Below are 24,225 nucleotides of genomic sequence, written 5' to 3'. Positions count from 1 at the left end.
ACGCGTTTGCTATCTGATGGTATGTCTTTGGGGCCGCCATCTTGGCAAGGGCAAAAGAGTGAGAGTGCAACAGAGTTATATGGGCAGACAGCATTGAAAAAGCCAACTTCCTTTGCTCTCTTCTTCTTTGTTTTGCCACTTTTTGTTGTACCATAAAGAAGAAAATCATGAGAAATTAGAAATCACGTGACTCGTCGGGACTTTTACCTGTTGAGACTTTAGTTTTCCTCATGTAGCTCTCTCTCTCTCTCTCTGCCTCCCATCTGATGATCCGCTCAGAAAATTTTACTGGAATCTGCTAGCTCTGTGGGTGTTTAAGTCAGAAATCCATCCCCTGCATGAGTAATTAAGCCGAGATTGGCCGTTGTGTCCTCACATGGCTAATATGCACTGCAAACTCAAAAATCATCAGGTGAGAAAGGGCGTGACAACTCCCAGTGTATGCCTGCATGTAGCCTAGATTAAAGACCAGTTGCAAGATGAGAGGGAGAGAAATTATCTATATAAATCTATTTGGGGAAACAAAAACTATCTAATTATGCATTCTAAATATTCAATTACACATGTTCCCTGTACACATCATAGACATAATAGGATTTTTAATTTAAAGTTGATCAGACCCACAATAAGTACCTCGATTTAACTCCAGTAAGTAATCAGTATGATGTTCAAGCTTTCATCTTTATAACAAAACAAATTTCATGTAGATTGGTTCAGGATTAAGCAAGGTAGGGCGGATTTTACAGGCGAAGTGGGCTTGTTTATAATGAGCGTTCACTAATCCCGCCAGTTCCAAGATGGCGGACCGGCAGATGCAGAGCGGCTACATTTAATAGCTGTGGACGCGTCATCTACGTATCCATATCTATGGTCAACAATATCAATAAGCGTGTCCGAACGTGTGCATCACTTTTAAGTGTCCTCTGGAAACACTTCCGTTGTGTTGCGGTGTATTTGCAGCGTGTTTTTCTAATGTGTTGCGGTCTATTTGCAGCGCGTTTTTCTAATGTGTTGTGTTGGTCTTTGCAGCGTTGTTTTCTAAATGCTGCGCATGTGTTGTCAAATTGATGAAGATGTTTTCTTAATTTGCTTGTGTTTTGTCTTTTTGCATGTGTTTTCTTAAGTTGCAGTGCTGTGAGCTCTCAGGGCCACCGTAGTGACCAGTCATTAAACAAATCTAAATACAGATTCCTTTTCACTTTACAGGGTCTTTAATAACCCTTCTTATGTGCAGGTTGCATCTTAAGATAGAAAATAATATTTTTATTGCTGTGGTATGAAAACAGATATTGATCATGCTCGATTAGCATTAGATTTTTCTGTCAAAAGAAATTCGGAATTCTGTTATGGTGAAACTTTGGTTATCATATAATCTCAGATTTTTTCTTATAATATCTTATGGTATTTTATCTTGGCATGTGGTATTCTATCATGTCATATCGCATTGTTTCAAATTGTATTGTTTTATACAGTGTCATATATATGGTGGCCTATTTTAGTATATCATATTGTATTATATCCTAATATATCATATCATATGGCATTGTATCACATTGCACTAAATTGCTGTTTATTGCCATATCATACTGTATTGTATCATACCAAACACAATCACATCATTGTATTGAAAGTCTTCTTATTGTGTCTTGTCATAGCATACTGAATTTTAATTGACATTCATACTATGTGAGCAAAAAAACCTTCTTTATTTGAATAAGCTGTAAGCAGTCTGACTAGCCTCCGGCACATAGTGTCTTGACTAAATCATTGGCCAAAAAAAGTTAGTTTGGAGGGAACATTTTATTTAAATTCACTCCTGTTTTGATTCCTTTAGTTTAAGAGTTTAAAAAAAGGCCATTTTCAATAAGGCATGCTGTGGCTGAAGTAACTAAAAGTAGCACTCATATAATTTAGTAGCAGTGTCAGAGGATTCTCTCTCTAGGCTACTAACTAGTTTTATAAGCGGCTTAGTTTGCGAATATAATCATACAAAAACAGTGTTAAGTTACATCTTCATAGTCAGTTAGATGTAAGTGGAGGTTAATATTTAAAAACAGCACTGAAACATTTGCCTCATTACCACATTTGAAGTTATATTAACTCAGTTTTACTTGTACATTTATGTTAATATTTTTCAAGTTTAACTAAGCTGCAGAAACTTTCTTACATTCTGTTTAAATCCAACTCATAATGTTCTATCGCATTTTTTGATGATATTGAATTTGATCCCCTCTGGCAGGTGCTCCCTAACTGGGTGGGTAACTTCCCTCATGGTGCAAGATCATCTAATCATCAAACATCGATTTTTAAGCAAGCTTTTACCATTCAATCTGACAGTAAGTTTAGAATCTTAGAGCCAATTCACAGTCCTGTTTCCCGGCGACATTTGCCCCCCCCATAAAGGTCACAGAGATGTAATGGAGGGACTAAATGATCCATCCTCTGGGCTGACTTAAGAGGCAGTAATGGGTGTGTAACAGAGGTGAAAAGAGGATCAGTGGAGCCAGCGTGCCAGCTTCCACTGTGTTGTGCTCTTTTTCATGCTCCCGCAATGCCACAGTGCTGTATGAATTAATAGACCTGGGCACCAAATATCCTGCCATTGTGGAATCAATATAAATGTCTTAAGGCGTACTGGTGGTGGAGCTTCATTACAGCGCTGTTGCAGAAATGCACTGTGAAAAAACACTGTCAAACACTCACCATCCTCTCGAGACCTTTGAATAAAAGCATCAACACCGCTCTCTCCATAGTTCCCCTCAGAGGCGACAGTGGAGACGTAGTTCCAGCGCATGGCTTTGACGATATCCACCATAGCCTGGGCCTGGTATGTGTCTGGGGGCACCACCCGGGAAAAGAAGTCGTAACGGGTATTATCACTCAGCTCAGGAGCTGTGGAGGCATAGCTCACCTGAGGAATCTGTAAGAAGAGGAGGAAGAGAAAGCAAAGGATGTTAAACAACAGGAAATACATGCCTAAGTGATGATACATTCAGCAGGAAGTCTCTCTGTAGTTTAATGCAAAAACACCCCTCATGATTATAATGTGACACCTGACATCTGCTGGAGTCTCTCTTGGTTGTTTTTCAGCCTCTACAGTTGGCACTCTGCTGCTTTAAATAGTCCTGATGATCACAGGCTTAGCAACAATACTTTCTGAGAAATATTTTCCACACCAGTCAAGCAACACTAATCTGTTCATGAATTCTCACTTGTCTCCAGCAAAAGATGATCTGCCTCCAGTGCCCGGATAATTCCTCGAGTTGTAGTCAGAAATCATAAAGTGAATCATTGTTTAATGGGAAAAGCTGGCAAACTATAAATATAACTTAATAGAGTTACTGAGAACAGTGTGAAGAAACGGAGAACCAAGGTGAAAAGATGGGATGGAAGTCAAACACGATGAACTGAAATGACTCGATCTCAAAATAGTCATGGTTAGAAGTCCCAGCTCTAGACGGTGAGTGCAGTTTGCCGAGTTCGGTTCGTCTTTGCAACCCGCTGTTATAAAAGGTTTAACTTCCTCTGTTCTTAGTTTCACCACAGAAGTCTTTGAGAAGCCGCCTCCAGCAGGAAAACTCTTTGTCGGTGTGTAATCCCAACTTCTGCTTGCTCAAGTTATTTCAGATTCATGACTGTTGGAGCTTCTGTGATCTTCCTATGGCTTCTGTGCTGCACAGTTAAGGAGCTAACTGACCAGATTTTATGAGGTTCAGTAATGTGTTTCATGGTTCAACTTCAAATATGGACACGCTTTTTGTGCTGATGCAATGTGTTTTTGTTCTGATTCCTCATGCTTGATATATTCAGACAGTAGATGGAGAAGGCAGCAGCTTTAAACAGAATTAAGTTTGACTGCAAGACTGGGCTGGATATATTTTACTGGGCTTCTATTAATGTATACAGTTTATCGTTAAACATCTCTTGCCATATGGGAGGGGCTTTATCCAATAAATAATGTTGAAATATTAATATTAAAACTGACCATTCTAAAAAATGCTATGCAATGAAACATGCACCATGTGTTATTGTCACTCCACAGAGACAAACATGTCAGTCAAACCAATTGGCGAGAGATAAAAAATAAAGAAAATAAGATATTTTTCAATTGAATGAATGATGCCCTTCAGCTGAATGTATACATAGCCAAGGCCACCCATAAAGGGGCATAAAAGAATAGCTTTCTGGGGCCCAGCAAAATGGGGGGCACATGGAGTTTTGGAAAATCTTGACCTGTTGTAAAGCTAATCTGTGATATCAAGATTTTATTTATAACCTAAATAATAATAATACTCTTATCAAAGAAAAAAAGATGTTTCTTTTTTCAAATGTATGCTGTAGTGAAGTATAGCCAAAATCTTGACCCATTGTAGAGTGGATCTGTTATAATCACAATTTATATTTATATGGTACCTAAATAATAAACACTCTTATCAGGGATTTTTTTTTCTGATGTATCCTGTAGTGAACAGAGGTGTCAAGTAACTAAGTACAAATACTTTGTTACCTTGCTTAAGTAGAAATTTTGGGTATCTATACTTTACTGGAGTATTTGTTTTTCAGCCTACTTTTTACTCCTATATGTGCAAAAATGTTATGGAGTGGCAAAAATTAGTCTAAAATTGGCAAAAGTGGAACAAAAGCTGCAAAATGGGTGAGGAAATTGTTTGAAGCAGTTAAAAAGTGGCAAAAATGTGTAAAAGAGCCAAAAAGCGGTAAAGAAAGCCAACAAAGGGGCAAAATCCTAGGGAAATGGTGAAAAATTGTTAAAAAGCAGCGAAAATTGATTTAAAGCTGTAAAAAAGGGTTTTAAGTGGAAAAATGGTGTCAGGAATGGTTGGAAACTGGGATGAAAAGTAGTTAAAAGGTGTCATGAAAAGGTCATTAGAACATCAGTACCCAATAACAGCTTGACACAGGTTTCAGCTCCAAAATGAAGTAAACGTTAGTCAGACCAAGGACACCAACAGATCAGAGATCTGCTGTCTGCAGTCTTGAACCAATAAGAAGACAAGCCCAGGTATTACTTTTACAGAACCCCATCAGAGACAGAAGACACAGAGAGGTGCAAATAAAGGGTTAAGGCTAGGCTAAATGCATAAGACTGTCCATACTTTTGTAGACTTTCCTCCTGACAGCAGTGTAGGGGGATGATTCTGCGCCTCTGCAGACAAACTGGTACATCAGCATTTCTAAAGCTAAGTACTGGCTTAGACTTTTCTGATTTTAGTGATATAAAAAGTGTCCCTGTGCTGAAAACAGGCCCAAAGTGACAAAAATTACAGTTTAAATTCATATCCCCTTTCTTCTCTGTTTTTTTCAGGTGATGAAAACATGTGCAGCTTTGAAAACATGGAGACTAAAATGCCTGTTGCCACAGTGCCATGTAGTCTTCAGTGATAGCTAATACTGCTGCTATGAATACATGCGGTGCGACGAAACTGCAATGTCAACCAACTCCCAAAACTGATGACTGATGAAGAGGTAGTTTGTATCTGTTTATCTCATGGTGCAGCTCAAAACAAACCAACAGTGACCCTAAAAACACTTAAAACCTGCAGTATTTTGAACACATGAGTGTTACTGCTGAGAAGATGCGCGACTCTATCTAAAATTGACGTTAAAGTGATAAATTTTGGGCTGAAACTGAAGACAACAAAGTTAGACTGCTCCCATATATTAAAGCCAGCAGTGATACATCAAAGTAAACTTTTCACACAAACAGTCCAACTTTACCAATATTTGCTCCAGTAACTGCAGACATGCTGCTGTGGAGGTGATCCGGTCCCCTCCTCTTTCCTTCACAGCACACAGCGGCAGTCTTTGATGTGGTCAGCTTTAGCACTGCTATGATCCCAGCACTACTGCGCTCCCTGCTTGTCGCTGCAGCCTGTGTGAGGAGCACAGCTGTTCAGTCTGCACCCATGACCTACAGCTCCAAACAACTCGTGTAACTCAACACCCACTTTCTTTTTGGCCACAAGGATCCGCTGGGTGATGCCAGGACAAGGGCAGTGAGTCCAGCACATGCACTGACCTCCTTGTGGGTCATTTTATTGCTACATTTGTAGAGTTGTGCTTCCTTGGCTTTATAGGCAATGACTTGTGATGTGGCAAACATGACAGTCAAAAACTGCCTTGTTAACGCGATTCCCTTTCAGATAAGAGAAAAAGCAGAAATGGGAGATGTGTATGTGCACCAATGGACCGTGTGCATGTTGCATGTCAGCCCCTTGGACTGATGGCTCTCAGTCGTCCCAGGACATTACACAGCGCAGGATCCATGCAGAGTTTCTGCGCCGGTTGTCTTGTTTTGAGCTAAAAATTGCTCGTGCAAATTGCACAGCTTCTCGAATAGTGAGCACCGGATGACATCGATGTTGGAGGCTGACATGCTTCATGCACGTTCTCCTGTGGGATGCACTTAGAGACACACACCCTGACAGGGTGTGTGGCGTGTGTTGAGTCTGCACCCTGCGGACTGGCAGCAGTCAGCTGACTTGTTGATTTAACACCTGGTTGTGACAGGCAGCTGAGGTAAACATGACCCCACAGTTTGCTCACTTTTTGTGTTGACAGTATGCAGAACTCTTTTTCTTTCTTTTTACATCTGTGCTCCTGTTTCTCCTGGAAGCAGAGAAAATGCGAACATGTTTTGTCTTACTTCTTTTCACACTCCTTTGACGTCATGAACTGAGATCTTGTAGAGTGATATAAAGGTGTTGTTCAAAGGTGTTTCAAAGGTGTTAATGAAGTCTCATTTTAGATTGTTGAACGCTGAGGCACATGGCAGCATGATGGGAGATGGATTTTTGCTATTTTCACTAGGATTATTAAGATTTTTGAGTTTTTGAATGTCAGCATGATACTAGTAAAAATCAAACAATACTGATACCTGTTTCGGTACCATGGCAACTAAATTAGAAGTCCAAGGCACCTACTGGGAACCTTCTTACTCATCAGAAATTACAAGTAAACTCCTACACACTATCTAAATTGCTCAACACATTATACATACATTCAAGTGTCATGTTTGGAATAGTTTACAAAAAAAATCCTACTTTTCTTGTTTTAATACACATTTTTCTTAATCAGATTGGAATAATACTTTTATGTCAATCAATACAACAATTCATATTGAAGTTGCAATGAGTCAAAGTAATCACAACTGAATTCTTTATCAGTAGTTTAATCTTTTATTGAGCTGGTTATAATGTAGAATGTTTTGTTGCGTGTTTTGTTGAAAAATACAAAAGATAAAGAAAAGGGGAATAAATCAATATAGAGTAAAGGTACTCCAATCTTTTATATTTCAAGTTATATCAGTTTTTGTCATCATGTAACGACAAGGTGTTTGTGGAGGGAGATCATGGGAGACAAGCTGATCGTCACGTCCAGCTTTAAGGACTGATAGACTGTTTTGTGGAGGACATGATGTGACAGGCCAGTGTTTTTTTTATCGTATTATGGAAGAGATACACACACACACATTCTTAACAACACTACACGGCACAGGTCCTTACAAATAAAATGAAGTATTGACTGGGATTGTGGTTGCAGGAGCAGAGACCAACGGTAGCTTTAACGGGCTTGTTTGCTGACGTTAGCCATTAGCTGTAATGCTAACATGATGATGCCTAACTTGCAGGTTTGACATTTTGTCTAAATATTTTACTCTGACATGGCCTATCTTGCAAACGACGGCCTAATAATAATAATAATAATAATAATATCTTGAATTTATATAGCGCCTTACAAGAAACCCAAGGATGCCTTACAGGAACACATATACATGGACAAACTATGTGAGGGGAAGGATGAGTGTAAGGGGTGGTTTAGTGAAGACTGTAGGCTGCGGTGAACAGGTGGTGCTTGAGACGTTTTTTGAAAATGTCCAGAGATGGAGCGCTACGGATGTCTGCAGGAAGAGTGTTCCAGAGGGTGGGGGCTGCAGCACTAAAGGCTCTGTCTCCATAGGTTCGGAGTTTGGTTTTGGGCATGGAAAGTAGGCCGGTGTCTGAAGATCGAAGGTTGCGGGATAGTGTGTATGGATGGAGGAGATCAGAAAGGTACTGGGGAGCCAGAGCATGGAGAGATTTGTATGTGAGGAGGAGGACTTTGTAGTTGATATGGGACTTGATAGGGAGCCAGTGGAGGTGGATGGTCTAACTCCTGTTTATGCTGTTTGTGCTGCCTTTAATGTTTTGGAAGTCAAAATAAGTCTACATATCTGCTATGAATGCAGCAGAAGTCGCTCTGCTGGGTAGGTATGAGCAACCGGCTCGCTCAGACTGGAAGTCTCGTGTGATCTCATTGTCTAAAGAGAGAAGAAGCAAGAGTCAACTGCCTGCTGCCAGCTGGTGTTGCCTGCCACCAACTAGCGGTCAGGGGGTGAAATTACACCACGAAATACTGCACCAACAAAGTGAATTATTAATTTAAAAAATATCGATTCTGCATTTCTAAACATTGATACCGTCTCACGCCGGGAAATATAGCGATATTTCAGTGTATCGATTTTTTTGTCCCACCCCTAGCGCGGTGTAACAGTGTTTTGAGAAAATGGAAATAAAATTGTATGTTGATGGTTATACATTTGTTTAACTACTCAAGTGAAGTGACAAGTAACCACACTGAGCATGATATTAAACTGCTTAGAGGAATGAAAGCTGGCGAAGCTAGATGCTAACTTTAGCCATGCTCTACTATACATATTACTTCACCCACTAATGATAAATTTGACTGTTTTTTAAGTGTTTTCTCCACTTTGGACTAGTCAGTTAAATGCAATTTAAATGCATGTTTGCCAATTAGAGAAATGGCTGCCTTGGAAAATCCTCAAATTAAACTGCTTGCAGTGCAGTTTTAATTGAAAAAAAAAACAAAACAAAACAAAACTTTTTTATTCAAGATATTTAAACAGCGGAGCTTTCGTAATTGTAATATGTGCCATGGCCTTGTACCGTTGTTCTTAAGTGATCACAAGAAAAATAGACTTTTACTCAAAGATTTGTGGTAAAATGTTGTCTCAGATGTCTTAGACTCTTCTCCAGCCTGCGCCAGCCCAGGACCCATGGGCAGGGTCTGGTCGGTCTCGGGCACAGGATGTAACCTTTACTCTCCGTAAGAGGCCCCTCTGCATCAAGTGTTGAAAAAGATTGTGGATCAAAACAAAGGCAAACATATTTGATAACTATCAGCTTCTTAGGACTGTGCTAACAACGAGGGGTTAAGTACATTAATGAAACTGAGATTCCCTATTGTATCCCAGTAATTTTTTATATTGATCTTTTATGATGAAAGGAAATTTTTTTAAGCGAAATTTTCAGTTGCACATTTTCAGGAATAATTGATAAGGCATCAAACACAATAGGCCTAGTTTATAAAAACATAATTTTGTCAGCAGAATCCTGCTCCTCTTAAAAAAGCTATCGACGTTAATGCTCTCCTCAGTTTTTAAATCCCCCTCTCTTGTTGTGTGTTTTCCATTCTGCTGCTGTCATGTATTGTGTGGTGCTGCAATGACGTGTCTAGTCCCATATCTGCCAAATAAGTGGGAGCTGCAGTGAAGCTTCCCTGTGTTGTATTTTTCACCTGAGGGATTTTCTCTGCTGCAACAATCACACAATTTCAGCATTCTGTCAAGAACCGGGACAGGCAGAGCTTATCGTGTTTGTGTTGGCGAGATTTCTTGCTCACTGGACTACGCCGATAGTCCTGAACAGTGTGCTTCCTCTAATAGAACACAGTCACTTCTTAGCATTGACTCAAGAAATTAAATTCCTCAGCAAAAGGGCCCCTCAGATCTCCTGCGGGAATCAAAAGAAACGGGGATTGGGAGGAAAAATAAAGATGTGATTTGTTTTTGTAAGGAGAATGTAGTGTATGCAAGAGATGGAGAATATCTTGGCAGGGGTTTGGTGTATTAAAGCTGCTCCCAGCGCTTGAATTCAGGAGGCCTCACTATTCTCACAGACAGATTCAGTGGTAAAGATCTCAGTAGGTTGTTCAAAAATGTTCTCATGGCTGCTTTTTAGTGATGCTGTGTGTGCTTGCCATCTGTTCAGGCTGAGACTAAAGTGGCTCAGCTTCCTGTCCTCTATCCTGAGCTCTTCACCCTGTCACTTCATACAGTATACCAATATATCGCATCCCCTCCTAAGTATATAGACCTGATTTAATCTGCAGCCCCTCACTCCAGTAGCGCCCTTTAATTGCTAATGGGCTTGGGAAATATGCTTAATTGCAGTGATGCGAGTCTCAAGCAGATTTCTGATGCAGATTTAATGTTCAAATCACTTGCTTTAAATAACTGTGCCTTTTTAAAAATTCAATGAGCTCATTTGGCGCTTCATCAATGCAGGAGTAATGATGCTCATTAGAACTGTACAGAAATATTATACATTTTTACTGTTTGCAGGGGGAAGAATATCAAACGCTTTCATCAGGCTCTTGAAATGTTTTAATAAATGCTTCCTACAAAGAAGTTGGTATTATTTTTTTAGAGGAAAGGCAGTTGCATCTCTGAAGCGGTGCTGCTTTAACTCTGCCTGAGGGGTTGAAAATGTATCTTATTATATTACGTGGTATAAAAAAGAATGGAGGGAAAAAGGTTAAGGCTCATTGAGCTACAACCATGAAGAGTCCAAGGCTGACAACTGTCCACTAAACCCCATCCCTGAAAAGTGATTGTCCAATCGTAGCGTAGCAGCTGTTACCAGGCGCAGCCAGACACTCAAGTCTGGGTTTCTCAAGCAGCCTGCAGAAAGAGTGATACCTGGTATCTGACAGCTTTTATGGTTTAAGTCTTTATTGCTTTAGCCTTCCTAAATCCAGAACACAAGAGCAGAATTGTGAGGAACGAATTGAACATTGTGGGTCAGGTCTAAACATTGTGCCCGCCTCCCCCATCCCACTATGTCCACTCTGCAGAGGCTGTATTTCAGCACTAGTGATGCGGTGAGAGAGATGGATTTGTGATTAAATGAGTGCAACTCACAGCTGTCCAGCTGTACTTAATGGGAGTGACACTTCTTGATGTTAAGTTATGGAGCACTTTATTGGCCTTACTGGGATGTTTGAGACAGAAGATAACGTCAGCACACATGAACAATCATGAAAAAGTGAGGAATTTTATTAGTATTGTAGGCCACATATCAAGTATTGTTACCATTTTGTATGGTATTGCATAATTTATATCATATTCTAGCATGTCATAGAAACATGACTGCATCATAGAAACATGACTGCATCATAGAAACAGGACTGCATCATAGAAACAGGACTGCATCATAGATACATGACTGCATCATAGAAACATGACTGCATCATAGAAACAGGACTGGCCGAGCTTTTCAAAGAGTTAGGATTTCCTGTCTTTTCACCTGTCAATATACTTAAAGGTAACTGCACATGTGATGTCTAATGGTGCTCTAGTACCTGACACAATGCTGGTTGTAAACCAAAGTGACTGCAGAGAGCCAAATTTGTGATGCAGTCCTGCACTTTATACCTTATAATGTAGTCTTTACTATTTCTTCACTATTAGAAAGCAGCTGAGTATACCACTGGATGTAATCCAAAGAGAGGCCTCCTCTGAGTGATTCCCTGCAGTGTAGATAAAGTTAAACAGTGTTCTTCTTGGCATTATAATTGATCAAACCATTGTGTTGTAGAGAATTTTTATGTGCTTCCTCATTTTTAGCTACTCAACAGTTTCTGTGTTCGTGTCATTAGGATGCCTCGCTCCTGCCAAGTAAAAGAAGTTTGTTTTCTCCACAGCTTGGCTTGACACTGTGACTAACTGCAGAGCCAATCTGCTGACTCATAAAGTGCATTGAGATCTTTCAACCCATTGTTACTGAGCTCAATATGGTGAGACCAAAGTTAACAATGCAAGCTCCACACAGTTTCTCAGGCCAACGTTCAAACCCTGATCTACCTTTCTGCAGGGTATCACTAAGGCTAAATCCATGCTTTAAATATTTCCTGTTTCAATTTCCTTTACAATCTTTTATATTTTCTGTGGAATACATGACAATTGTTTTGGTTGGATACAGTCCTCTGAAGTGCCTTTATCTAGGTCTATTATAGAGTTTTTACTATTGTAGACTCACCCAGCATCAGAGAAGAAACCCCTAACAACATGAAAAATTCATCCTTTTTGCTGCACATGTACTTTAGGACGTTTCTTTTCAAGCATTAAAAATGTGAATGAGAAATGCTGACAGCATGAAAACTGTAATGGGTTATGGCTGTCGAAATGCTCAACTTGCTCATACTTTTCAATACAACTTCTTAAAGCCTTAGATTGAAGGAAATACTGGATGAAGCCTGAGTGATGTCAGCCATTTAGTTACTGAAGGGGCTTTTGATTCTGATCCATAGCTGCTGTCATACTGAAAACTCTGCCTCCATCCAACTTTAGATCAACTCAATCAGCAAATCAAGAGGACTCATTGGTAAAAGTGCTACTCCTTGTAGTTGTTTTCTCAAGATTTAACAATTTACATATTTTTCTGGACTCCATTGTTTCTGACCAGTCTGAATATTTAAAACCAAGACATAGCTGTTATAACAGATCTTATGATATGGCTGATTTCAAGTTACTTTAATAGAATGATAGAACAATCGTTGTTTTCAGCCCAGTTTCTATCATTGCTGTTGGTAGGCCTGCCAACAGAACTGGCTGGGCCTCTGACAAACCCAATTGTCCCAAACCCCAAGTTGTGATTTACTGATGATATTGATGCATGTGTGTTGGATCAGTAGCATTGATGCTAGCGCCACGGCTAACTGTTACTTCATTTTGGAGCTGAAAAGTGAAAAGCTATCATTAAGTTCTGATGTTCAAAATCACTTATTCATGCCACTTTTTAACCCCTTTCATCACTGTTTCCCCTGATTTCTTCCACATATTTTCCCTTTTAACCCATTCTGCCTCTTTTTAACCCATTTTCACCATTTTTCCGTTCATTTTTGCCTCTTTATTGCCTTTCTTAACAAATATGCAGCTTTTGTCCCATTTTTGCCACTTTTAAATTTAAGTGCTTTTTACCATTTCCTGCCCAGTTTTTGCCTCTTTGCTGCCCCTGTATTGTCTTTCTTAACCAACTTTGCAGATTTTATTGAATTATTGCCACTTCTAATACATTTTTGTCAATCTGTTAACAGTTTCCAGCACTTTTCTTTGCCAATTTTTGCCCATTTCAAACATTTTGGCCATCTTTAAACAACTATTTTTGCTGCTTTTAACTGCTTTTCACCATGTTCTTGCCTAATTTTTGCCTCTTTACTGCCCCCTTTTTGCCTTTCTTAAACAATTCTGCAAATTTTATTGCATTTTTGCAACCTTTTACCAATTTTTGCCCATTTTAAAACATTTTGGTCCCCTTTTGCCTGTTTTTCACCTTTGTCTCACCCAGCTTGGTCCCTCTCTAATTTCTTTACTCATTTTTTTCAGCTTATATATATAATTTTGTCTTTTAACCAATTTTTGTTAATTTTTGCCTTTTTAACCCATTTCTTCCACTTTTGACCTATCTTTTTTGGCAATTATTTTATTATTTTCCCCTTAACCCTGTAAGCCCTGTCAGAACCAAATGTGGTCCTGCTAGCTTGATCTGAAGAACGTTGCTCTCTGTGCACTCTTGTTTTTAAAATAGTCATGTCATGTTTCAAAAATAGTTATATTTAAAAATAGTCATGTTCCACATTAAATTACACGGAAAAAGCTCAGCTACAAGCCCAAACAAACCATTTTTACCTTTACCACACATGTCTTAAAAAAGGAATCAAATCAATGACCAAATATCAAAGTAGCCGTAGCGCTATGTAGCCAGACACTTCCGCCCCCTACGGGATGTTGCCTGGTACCACAGGCTCAAACATCATCTTGTTTGAAAGCCCAGCCTCTGCTCTCTGAATATTCGAGTTGTGTGTGTGCAGTTTCTAATTGTTTCAACAGTTTCTTTTAGTTTTCTGCACTTTATTTTTTGTTGTTTTTTGAGCCATTGAAATGAAATCGTGCTCTTCTTGGTGTCAAACTTTAGTTCCTTTGTAGGACTTTCTTTGAAAGGGAAATATATGGAGGTCTGGTTGATTTTGGGGCGAAAGAAAAAGAATTCCATGGTGCAGTGACCACCTATAATGGCATTTGAGTAAAAAACAAAAGTTTGATACCTAAAAATTATCAAATGGCAGAGATAGTGCCAAATTGGGCTTAAATGGCACAAGAGGGGATTTAGCCTTGATATTTTTTCTAAAATTTTTCTTATTTTGTCCTGCTTACCCTCTAGTGGCATTAAAGTTGAAACACGTAATTGCCAAAATGTGGTACTTTGACCTATCGGAGATTTTTGGACTTCAACTGCATTATTTCTATGGGATATATATACTAAAATTGCAAAAAAACTTAAGGCGAAAATGAAAATTTTCATTTATAATGTGTTTGCTAAGTTTACCCAGTAATATATATATACACATATTTACACTTCTGAACAATCACAAGTGCCCTCTTCATTATTATACCTTGATCATTCAAATAGACCTTGTAGTTACAGTTATACTCATTTAAAGATGGGCTGGTAATTTTGAGCAGTGGCCTAATAAAAGAGGCTAGGTCTTAGCATGTTAGAGTTGTTTCAGTTCCTTCTACTTATTCTCTGGCACCCTGATGTTTGTGCAGATCATAGCTAAGCTACGTATGAAGTCTAACATTACTTTCCAGGTGGTTTTAGTCAGTGTGCACATTGTTAACATTAGCATAATAAAAAGTTATACTGTTTTCAAAAAAGGAGCTTACATTTTGAAAGAGGCCATCTTATACTACAGCTTTAATACTAATTTCATTTTTGCTACTTTGATAAGTGGTTCTTATTCATGTTAAATATACAATCTGGTTATCACAGACTAAGTTAACAATGGGCCGTGATTTTCCTGACCTCCATGGGCCTTCATTTGGCTGGTCCTCAGAAAGCCCTCCTCTTTATTTGTCCTCATGGGTGGCCTTTTTCTGCAGAACTCTTAAGTTCAGGGACTACTAAAATAACTGTTCCATAGTTATTTAAATGTTCAGATTCAGTTTTCCGGCATGCTTATCCTCTGTCTAAAAATGAATACGTTCAGCTTTGCACTTGACACTCCTTGCTCAAAGCTCACTTTAATTGGATTCACCTCAAGCGGCGTGCCAAACTAAATATATTCCAATCAACAGAAAGGTACACATAGACCTTTCCAAAATCATTTAATGCCTATCTTGTATTTTGAGTTTAGCTTTTTCAATTTGGTTTGATTTCAGTCAGGAATGCGTAACATTAATAGATCATGAATTTTACAGTCACTTGTAACTGGATAAATATTTTATTTAGACACATTTTTGTACGCTGGGTCAAGAGCAGGAGTCATACCAGTATGTTCCTGTTCACCACTGAACCATTTCACTCACAAAAATAGCCAAGACATGCCAGCTTTTGTTTTCTTTTATTAAATTTAATTGTTTATGGATTGAAGAGACTGTAAAGCCCCAGACAGACAGAAAGCAGACACAACTGTCAACAAATGCATTGATTGTTCTCAAAGGATGGAAGAAAAACAGAGATATTAAGAGGAGTGTTACAACTCTTTGGCTCTGCTCCCAGCTTAGGTCCACAGTCAAGGACTACTGAAAACTCTCCCAAAGCAGGATGGCCATCTGCATGCTGAAAGTCTCTTTGTTTTGAGCATAGACGAATGTAAATATGAAACTGAAGTGTTGTCAGAAGTCTCTTTAGTTTCTACCTCGTGGATTTTATTGCCTTTTACTTGATGAGTTCAAAAGTTAGTGAAAAAGTGAAAACATAAACAGCAGCTTTTTCTGCTCCCAGTGCTGCAATGCAGTGAGTCACATTGCATAGATTTAGCATTAAAGGTCATGTAAAAATATACCTGCAAGTGATTATGCAAAATAAGGAGGTATTGGATTCAGAAAATTAAATGTGTGCTCCGTTTAGACTAAGTAATGTGTTATAAGGCGAGGGAGATGTGGTGTCTCAGGGCCTGTTGTAGGCATTTCCATGTAATTTTATTGGAATGAGAGCATGCTGCGTTTAAGGGTATGTCTGTGTAAATAAGTGGAACAAGTACAAATGCACTTGTTTCATTTTGTTTAAAATTACACATCTGGAGTCAGAGTTTCAGTTAGCGGGTATTTGCCTGTCTTTGGCCGATCAATTTAAACTCAAATTAATATAAATTCAAATTAATTTTACAAGACCTACTTCCTGTGCAGTGCTGGGGTTGTTTATGTACAAAGGTAACACAGCACATGGCTAATTTAGGCATGAATATCCATGTGACCAACATGGATGATGTCAAACAAAGCTTATCTCCAGGAAACTTATAGCTACTGAAGACTATGCAGGGAAATTAACAGTGTGGAAGGAGTTTGAATCAGCCATCACTGCAAGTCATAAAGAAGCAGAAACAAAGGGAACTGCAGGTCGCTAAGCAGCATAAACATCAAAACAGTGGCCAGGACAAGGATGGACCTGGATCAACCAGAGTTGTAGTGGACTTCTGTTAGGTAAGTCTACCTATGACCAATCCTCTGACCAAGTGGAACTGGATTCAACACAGAATCATGTCACGCAGAAAGGTATGGACAGTTAGGGTTGATGTCGAGAGCACCATCTCTCTTCCCCAAAGCTGAGAGTGCCTGCTTGGGACGTCCTGACTAATCAGCAGCAGCAGTAGGCATCTATCCACTATCCACAGTGGATACTTTAGTCTTCCTGTGGGACAACTCCTGAGAAACCACAATGGTTGGATTTGACTGTTTTAGCGGAGGTTACAGTCGAGGTCATCATTTTTTAAAGACTAATACATTTCAAGTAAAAATTTTAAATGTGTAATTAAAAGGTGGTGTCTAGTAAATGGAACACTGGTTTTCTATTTGTTGGTGTTTTCATTGGAGAATGGTATTTGGCTGTTGTTAGCTGCTAACAGTGCTAATGTGAAGCTAAGTGCTGTTGTTGTTTATGTGTTAAATGTAGGCTTATATTGTACAACTGACTGCATACATGTAAGGAAAAGCTCACAATTTTCATTATGTTGTTTATACAACCTCCACAAAGACAAATAAAAAAATCTCTAAAGTCCGGTGAAGTGTAATATGTATAAATAAGATGGCTGTAATAACAGGGAACCAATTAATGGCAGCTATTACTGTTTTAAACGGATGGGATTCTTGAGGACTAACGGCCATTTTGGCCAGAGCTAAAGTGGTCTAGCAGAAACTATGGCTGGAGCATTTTTTTTCCTTCTGTCAAAGCCATCCATTTACATTTATTACTTAAGCGTGTTGCAACATGTTCTGACCACACAGCAACTGAGCAAGTTGAACAAGCCAAGAAAAAAGCATCACATCTAACAAACCAAAAATAACATGCTACATTTCAAGCACGTCCCTGCTCCTCTCCTTATATTCTACTTCCTAAAGCCCTTTTCATACCGCCGTGCGGCAACTCGCCACCTCCAGTCATTTTATTGGGGGAAGGGCGGCAGACGGGAAGCGGTTTCAACTGCAGCGGTAGGGCCCAGAAGCCGTTGCCGCCCACGTGAGCGCGCACAGATTTTGCCCTGCCGCTCGAAGTTCAGTGTGTTGAACTTTCTGGCGGCAGCCACCTGGCAGCAGCCAATCACATTGAAGGAGGGAGAGAACCCAGAAATAGCAGGCTTCGCAGGTCAAAGCAAACAATGGAGGAGCTCATATTGTTGGTGTCGGAATATCCTGAGCTCTACAACACAGCTCTACCGTACAAAGACAACCAGAAGAAAAATTGTGGAACCAACCATTGAAACTTATTTTCCAGGGGGACTTATTTTGATGACAGAGCCTTATTTTCCCCCTCATTTTATATTACATTATACATTTTAATATACAGAGATTGTGAGGTACTCTACGTGTTTTTTTTGGGGGGGGGGTTGTTGTGATGGACTTGTGGGCGGGCTCTGCTGTGACATTCACTGAAGCACCTCTTCGTCGTTGCTGCCTTGTACCACCAGCAGCCGCTTTAAAAAACGCTCGGCATTCTGGGGACTCCTCCGGCAGGGAGGCGGTTTTCAGGGTAGTTACTGCACCAGTGTGCAACCGGCTTAACTATGACAGTTCACAGTGTATGGGTTATGGCACATTTTTACATGCTTCATGCTAAATGGGTCCTCATTTTAGGGTCTTTGTGAAATCTTGTATCAGCCTTCCTTTGGCTTTAGTGTAGATGTTTCTGAAACACTGACATCAAGTGAGGAAATAGTTTCTGCCTTCCTTGTGTCTTAAATACTCTTATCACATCACAAGCTTGACAACACATTTCCTTTCTCTACACTGTTGTGTAAAGTAAGCTCTTAATTGTTTTGCCAACAGTTAAATCTTTTTCTTTAGATTAGACAAGAGTACAAATGCTCTCAGTAATTCATTTGAGACTTCATTAATGGCTGCCAAATTCATGAGGCTCACATATCAACGTTTACAAACGACAAAAGTGACATAGAAATGCATATACTTCTTAATGTCTGCTTGTATCTAAAAGCAAATGCCACTGGAATTAACAGCGACAGCTGTTGCATTGTAAACCAGTGCTGGGGTAATTAGATTGACCAGAATGTACATTTTAGTTTGTTAGCATGATTTAAATGTAGCATTTGAAATCCATACGCTTGGCACCAGCACGCCATTATTTTGATACAGACAGAAGCATATTAGGCTTCTCACAGCCGGTCTGGTAGTAATGAGCACTGAAAGTGCACAGGACAGTATAGTGCAGACTGACTAAAATAAATAACGTGAATAAAATTATAAATTTGCCTGTCAAAAACAGAGCTATAATGGAGCTCACAATATACTCTTGCAATAACAAACTCCAAAAATGCTACAATAATGAACAAATGATTCAGGCACTGTTTGTTAAAAAGCTCCACCATGGAGGTCAATAGACAGCTACAGTAATAGCTATCAGAGCGTAACAAAGTGGTGAGGTCAAATAACTCAACCACAAAACAATGTCTTCATTGAAATGTTTGATATTAATTTTATCGTACCAAGAAAAACAAACCAATTTAAAGTATTTCAGCCAACCTTGTAATAAATCACCTTACCACTAGGGCAGCATAATGCAGACTGGTAACAGTACACTGGCTGCACCGCTCAAGTCAAGGGCCAAAACATGACAGTTGCAAATTGGGAAGATTGCTTTGCACATCTGTTTCTTAAGACAGCAGTGTCAGAGGGCAAGGCATCCAAAAAAAGAAAGAAAACGTCTGTCCAACCTGCAAAAGAAAGGTTATTTATTTGCAGTGTTTCAGTGCTAGACCTACATCGAGTAAAGGGATTTCAGCATAGAGAAATGCTATCAAAATAACATGTTTTTTGCCGTTTATGACAGTACCAACTGTTCGAAGTGCACAAATGAAACAAAGGAAAATGATTGGGAAAATCTGGATTAAGGGACAACAAAAAATGGAGGTAGGAAAACTAGTAATTCAACGACAGCTTGCCAACATAGCTTGCATCAAAATATTTGTTTCACAGAACAGACTTGTTCCGTCGTTTTACTATTAAATGCATGTTTATGACAAAACAAGAATGCATTTTGAAAAATCGTTGCAAGACTCCTCAAGACTAGTATTTTGTGACATTGATCGCATCCACATCAGGTAAATCAGTAAATCTGAGGTTAAAACACTTTTTTCGTAAATTGTAGGAATCCCTCTCAGTGTATGTAGAGATGATCTGATGATAACTGCAGCGTACAGGTAGCAGTCTTGCTCGGTTTCCATTTATTCCTGATGAAAGTTCTTCACTTCCTGCTCCTCATCTTACATTTGCAGATCCTTGGAATCATGCAACTGCAATCTGTTGTGTCCCATAAACTGTAGAATGTATTTTTCAAAGGACCAAATACCATGTTGTATCATGTATCATGGATTTACACCAATTGTAAAACTATCTTAGGCTATAAAACAAGGCTTTAAAGCCTCCTTTTACTAATGCTGGATTTCAAAAAACTGGAAGTGGTTGTTTTTGATGGGGATTGAGCATTTGAAAGCAGAGCAAGTGAAATATTTTCTGCTCTGGCTTGGAGTCATTTTTGATTTATGGAGAACAGCCCATTTACATGTTTTAGGGTTGGGATTGAATTGATTAATTGGGCGATGCTGAGTGGGCCGCACTTCCTCTAACACACCCAACGGCAGATTTAAGTGATTACATTCTGGTTCCAAACATCCCCCTGGTCTCCTCTGCTCCACTCTTCCAGGACCTGCTTCCTGCAGTTTTGAGTAGTCTACACAACTGTTGTAGTCGTTGTGCATTTATTCAACTGTACACGCACAAACACCAACTGCAGTGTGAAAGAGTAGCCAGCAGCCGTTTCAGCATTGTTACCGTTTGCATAAATCTCTGTATCTCTGGAAAAAGAGAACAGACAGGCAATACTAGATAAGAATTTATTTCCTTTTCTTGCAGGGGTGGGCTGTTCCATTTCATTTGCACCCTTTTGTTACAAATAAGTGGCTCATTTTTCATACTTTGCCTCAGCAAAAGCAAAACAAAAGAAAAAAAATGTTACAGCTGAATTAAATATTTGATGGGCTCTGGCACTTATAGTTTATTCCCTGTACAGAAAGCGTCTTTGCGCTGCTCCTACACAGGTTTGTTATTCTATTTGTTAGGCTTTGGCACTCACTAATTTGGTCTGTGGCAACTGTGATTAATTATCTCATTAGAAATTGAATTATCACTTGCGTTAAACATGCAAATGATCCACACTAAAGGTTGAGAATGTTGTGAGATTTGAACTAAATGACATTTGTGATTAATGAATCTCTGCATAAAGCATAATGCACTTGTTTACCACAAGATTTGAGAGGAAGTGTAAAAAGTGTAATTAGAGTTCAGGTTTGACTGATCTTCATTCCTGTTATATTGAATTAGCATGAAAAGCCACACTAGAAAAAAGTTGAATTGAGATCAAAATACCTTTGAAAGTTTTAAAATATGGTGTGAGAATTCCCCTATCTGTCTCAAGTGAGTGATGTTTTATCATGTCTCACTAAGATATGAAAAGCCAGACTCTCGTAGAGAGCTCTGGGAGATTAAGAGGAGATGATTAAAAAATGTGAAATGTAATGAAATGTCTGGATGTATTTTCAGTTAACACAATAGATCTCTTTTTTGTGCTCACCCTCCCTGAACTGGTGCCCTCCTCTGTCTCCTCTCCCCAGGCTACAGACATTTTCTTCTGCTCTGGTTAAAAAGACATCAATGAAGGGAAAAGGGAAACTCAGCAGTGCCTTGGGATATGAATGGATTTAATATTTCTGGGGATGACTCAGAACAACTCTTGCACGCAATGTTGGATTCATACTTTATTCATCAGTCTAGGACAATCTTAAAGTGTCTTGCACATAGTGGCGTTGGTGGCCATGTTTACCTTTTTTTTTTCCTTTCCTGAATACAAACTTTTAATTTTCGAAACATGTTAGAAGAAAAGATTCCAGCCACTTTTGTTCAATGGGGATTGAACTAGTGTTGTGTATTCTCCCACTTGAGGCTAGATCACAACTTCTCTGTGTATTAAAATCCTGATTCATTCTTCTGTATCACTGATTTATGACCTAAAAGAAATCCAGCCAACGCCAGTTCATTAAAGCTTTTCTATTCAGGCCTCTTCTTTGTTGGCAGTAGCCATAAATATCAGCCAGAGCAAACATTTGTTGACGGACAGCAGTACTATCAGTAAAACTGGTGATAACAGATTGAGAGCAGGGACCTAATTAAAAATAATGACTCACAACAATCACTTTTTTTCTCACCTTGCACCCTAGCCTGATGGGAAATATATGAAGAATAAAAACATATCTATCTCATAGTGAAAGCAGATGATTATTATTGAGTTTTATTGCTAATATAGCTTTTTTAACCAGATTTATTTCCTGCTCTATAGTAATGTTAAATGTATTCTAGATTAATAGATATCTGTGGCAGGAGATGTTTGGAAATATAGCTGTGAAAAAATTGAAAATTATGTATGAGTAACCCTTAACCCTAATAGGAAAATATTCAGGCTCTGGGTCCAGTAAGTGAAGATTATTTATTCCAATAACAAAATAAAATGTCTGCTGATTTGTTTTTGGGGTTACATATAAACATCATGGTGGTAAATAACAAGTCATGAGCTTAGAATATTTTTGTCTGGCGCTAAACAATATGACAGTTTTTTTTTTTGTTTGTTTGTTTTTTTGTTTTTTATGGCATCATTTGTGTAATGTATTTGGCGTGCCCACAGAATTGGCTGCGCCCATGAAAACCTTAGTTGTGCTAATAGCCTGGTTAACAGTTACCTTATGTTGTAACTGTAAGGTGTCAAGCTTATGCTACTATGTGCTACTTTTTCACCTCTGTTCAACGATTTTCCCGTTCATTTTTGCCACTTCTTTTTGACAGTTCTTTGTACCAACTTTAACATTTTTTTCTGCTTTTCTACTTTTTTGCCTCTTTTGACCTATTTTGTCACCTTTTGCCTCTTTTTGCCCATTTTATCACAAATTTGCCAGTTTTTGCCCATTTTGCCCCTTCTTCTTGACACCTTTAACCCGTTTTGGAAGCTTTTTTGCCTGTTTTACCACTCAGCCCTTTTTAACCCTGTATTGCTATTATTTGACCTTTTTTTTGCCACTTCAATCCTGTTCGCCAGCTCTTTTTGTCATTTTTCACAATTTTTTTCTGCTTTTTTGCCTCTCTAACCATTTTCCACTTCTTTTTTGCCACTTTTGACTAGTTTTGTAACTTTTTGCCTCTTTTAGCCTTTTTTTCACTTCTAGCCCAGTTTTGCCACTTTTTGGCAGTTCTTTTTGTCACTCAACCAGCTTTTGCCTTTTTACCAGTGTTTCACTGGGGTTAAGCTTAAAGGTCCTAAAAACATGTCGACACCTCTGCTCAAACATGCAGGACGATGCTGAACTTTGTTTCACTGCTGCTCCTTCCTGCCTGCTCTGTATATCCCACTCTCAGTCACCTTTAGCATCTCATAGATATGCACTCATTATGCTAGTGTCTGTTGCAGACAAGGGGCAGAGAAGAGATGCAGGAATATCACCCAGTCTCTATATTTTCTATAGGTTCCAATCTGCAGACGGTAGACTATAAGCTTCACATTACTGCAGAAATGCTGACACTCAGAAAATGCCCTAAGTCAGAAAAATAATAATAAAAAAACAGTTAGAGAGCAGAATATCTTCTAGAGTAGGAATATTAATGATAATTCTGGGAAGTTGAGTTTTTATATGTAAAGACAACGTAAAGTTTTTAAGTTTTTGGTTTAATTTGATGCACACTGCTGATTAGTTTGCTGGCTTGAAATTAATTTTCCTTAAGTACAATTTACCTCTGTTAAAAACAGATATAATGTGGATTTTTGTCCTAGAAAACCAACTGTTAATATGAATAGATGGACTCTGAACAATTTTCCATTTTCACTTTGTTTGCCATGTAAAAAAAGGCTGCATTAATCTTATCTAGAATTATGGAGGACGTTTTAATCTAAAGTGATGGAAGATTCAGATAGGACTCCCCTGAAGGTGGACCTTAGGGAGCCACTAGCTAAATTTTAAATCATCCGCTCCATTTACAGAGGGTATGTCCCAAATCTTTTCTCCATCGCTTCCTCCTCCTTTCTCTCACTTACTCTGCTTCAGGAACCAAGTCGGGCGAGACGAAGCAAAGCCAGATGGGAGAGAGATAGAGAGGCTGTGTTAACTTATCCGCCTTAGCAAGAAAGATGAGATGTCAATTAATAATGACTGTGCTTCTAAGGAGCCTCTAAAAGAAGCATTTTATTCAGTTTTTATTAAGGTAAGTTGCCATCAGCTTTGGAGCAACTCAACCTTGAATGTTTATGTGGAAACTCTCCACTAAGAAATGGCTCATTAAGATACCTACAGCCATATGTTAGAGTATATTCAACAAAAATAACACTTTGTAGTTACTTATGCATGGAATAGACATCATGTGTCTCTATGCTTGAGTGAATTTACATCATTTAGGTTTGCTTGATTCATGTCAAGACAAGTGACAAATTTCCAGTTTTCATTTGAGCTAAGAATACATATACTGTCTATGTGACTCCAACACCTAATGCAAATGTTCAAATAAGCTCAGTTCAACATATATCACATTCAACATGGACTTTA

The 24,225-nt window shown here is 38.8% G+C and overlaps 1 protein-coding gene across 1 annotated transcript in view; it reads right to left on the bottom strand.

Annotated features, from left to right (window-relative positions):
- The window catches only part of LOC121516966 (metabotropic glutamate receptor 4-like), a 238,041-nt gene that overhangs the window by 101,660 nt on the left and 112,156 nt on the right, over positions 1-24,225 (bottom strand). Inside the window, exon 2 of the mRNA XM_041798429.1 lies at positions 2,704-2,920. Within this exon, the coding sequence (XP_041654363.1) occupies positions 2,704-2,920 (217 nt within the window). The remainder of the gene's footprint in view (positions 1-2,703; positions 2,921-24,225) is intronic.

The sequence above is a fragment of the Cheilinus undulatus genome, linkage group 11, assembly GCF_018320785.1.
Source record: "Cheilinus undulatus linkage group 11, ASM1832078v1, whole genome shotgun sequence".
Lineage (NCBI taxonomy): Eukaryota > Metazoa > Chordata > Actinopteri > Labriformes > Labridae > Cheilinus > Cheilinus undulatus.
The sequence above is the reverse complement of the archived record's forward strand: the minus strand, read 5'-3'. Positions and strand labels throughout refer to the sequence as shown.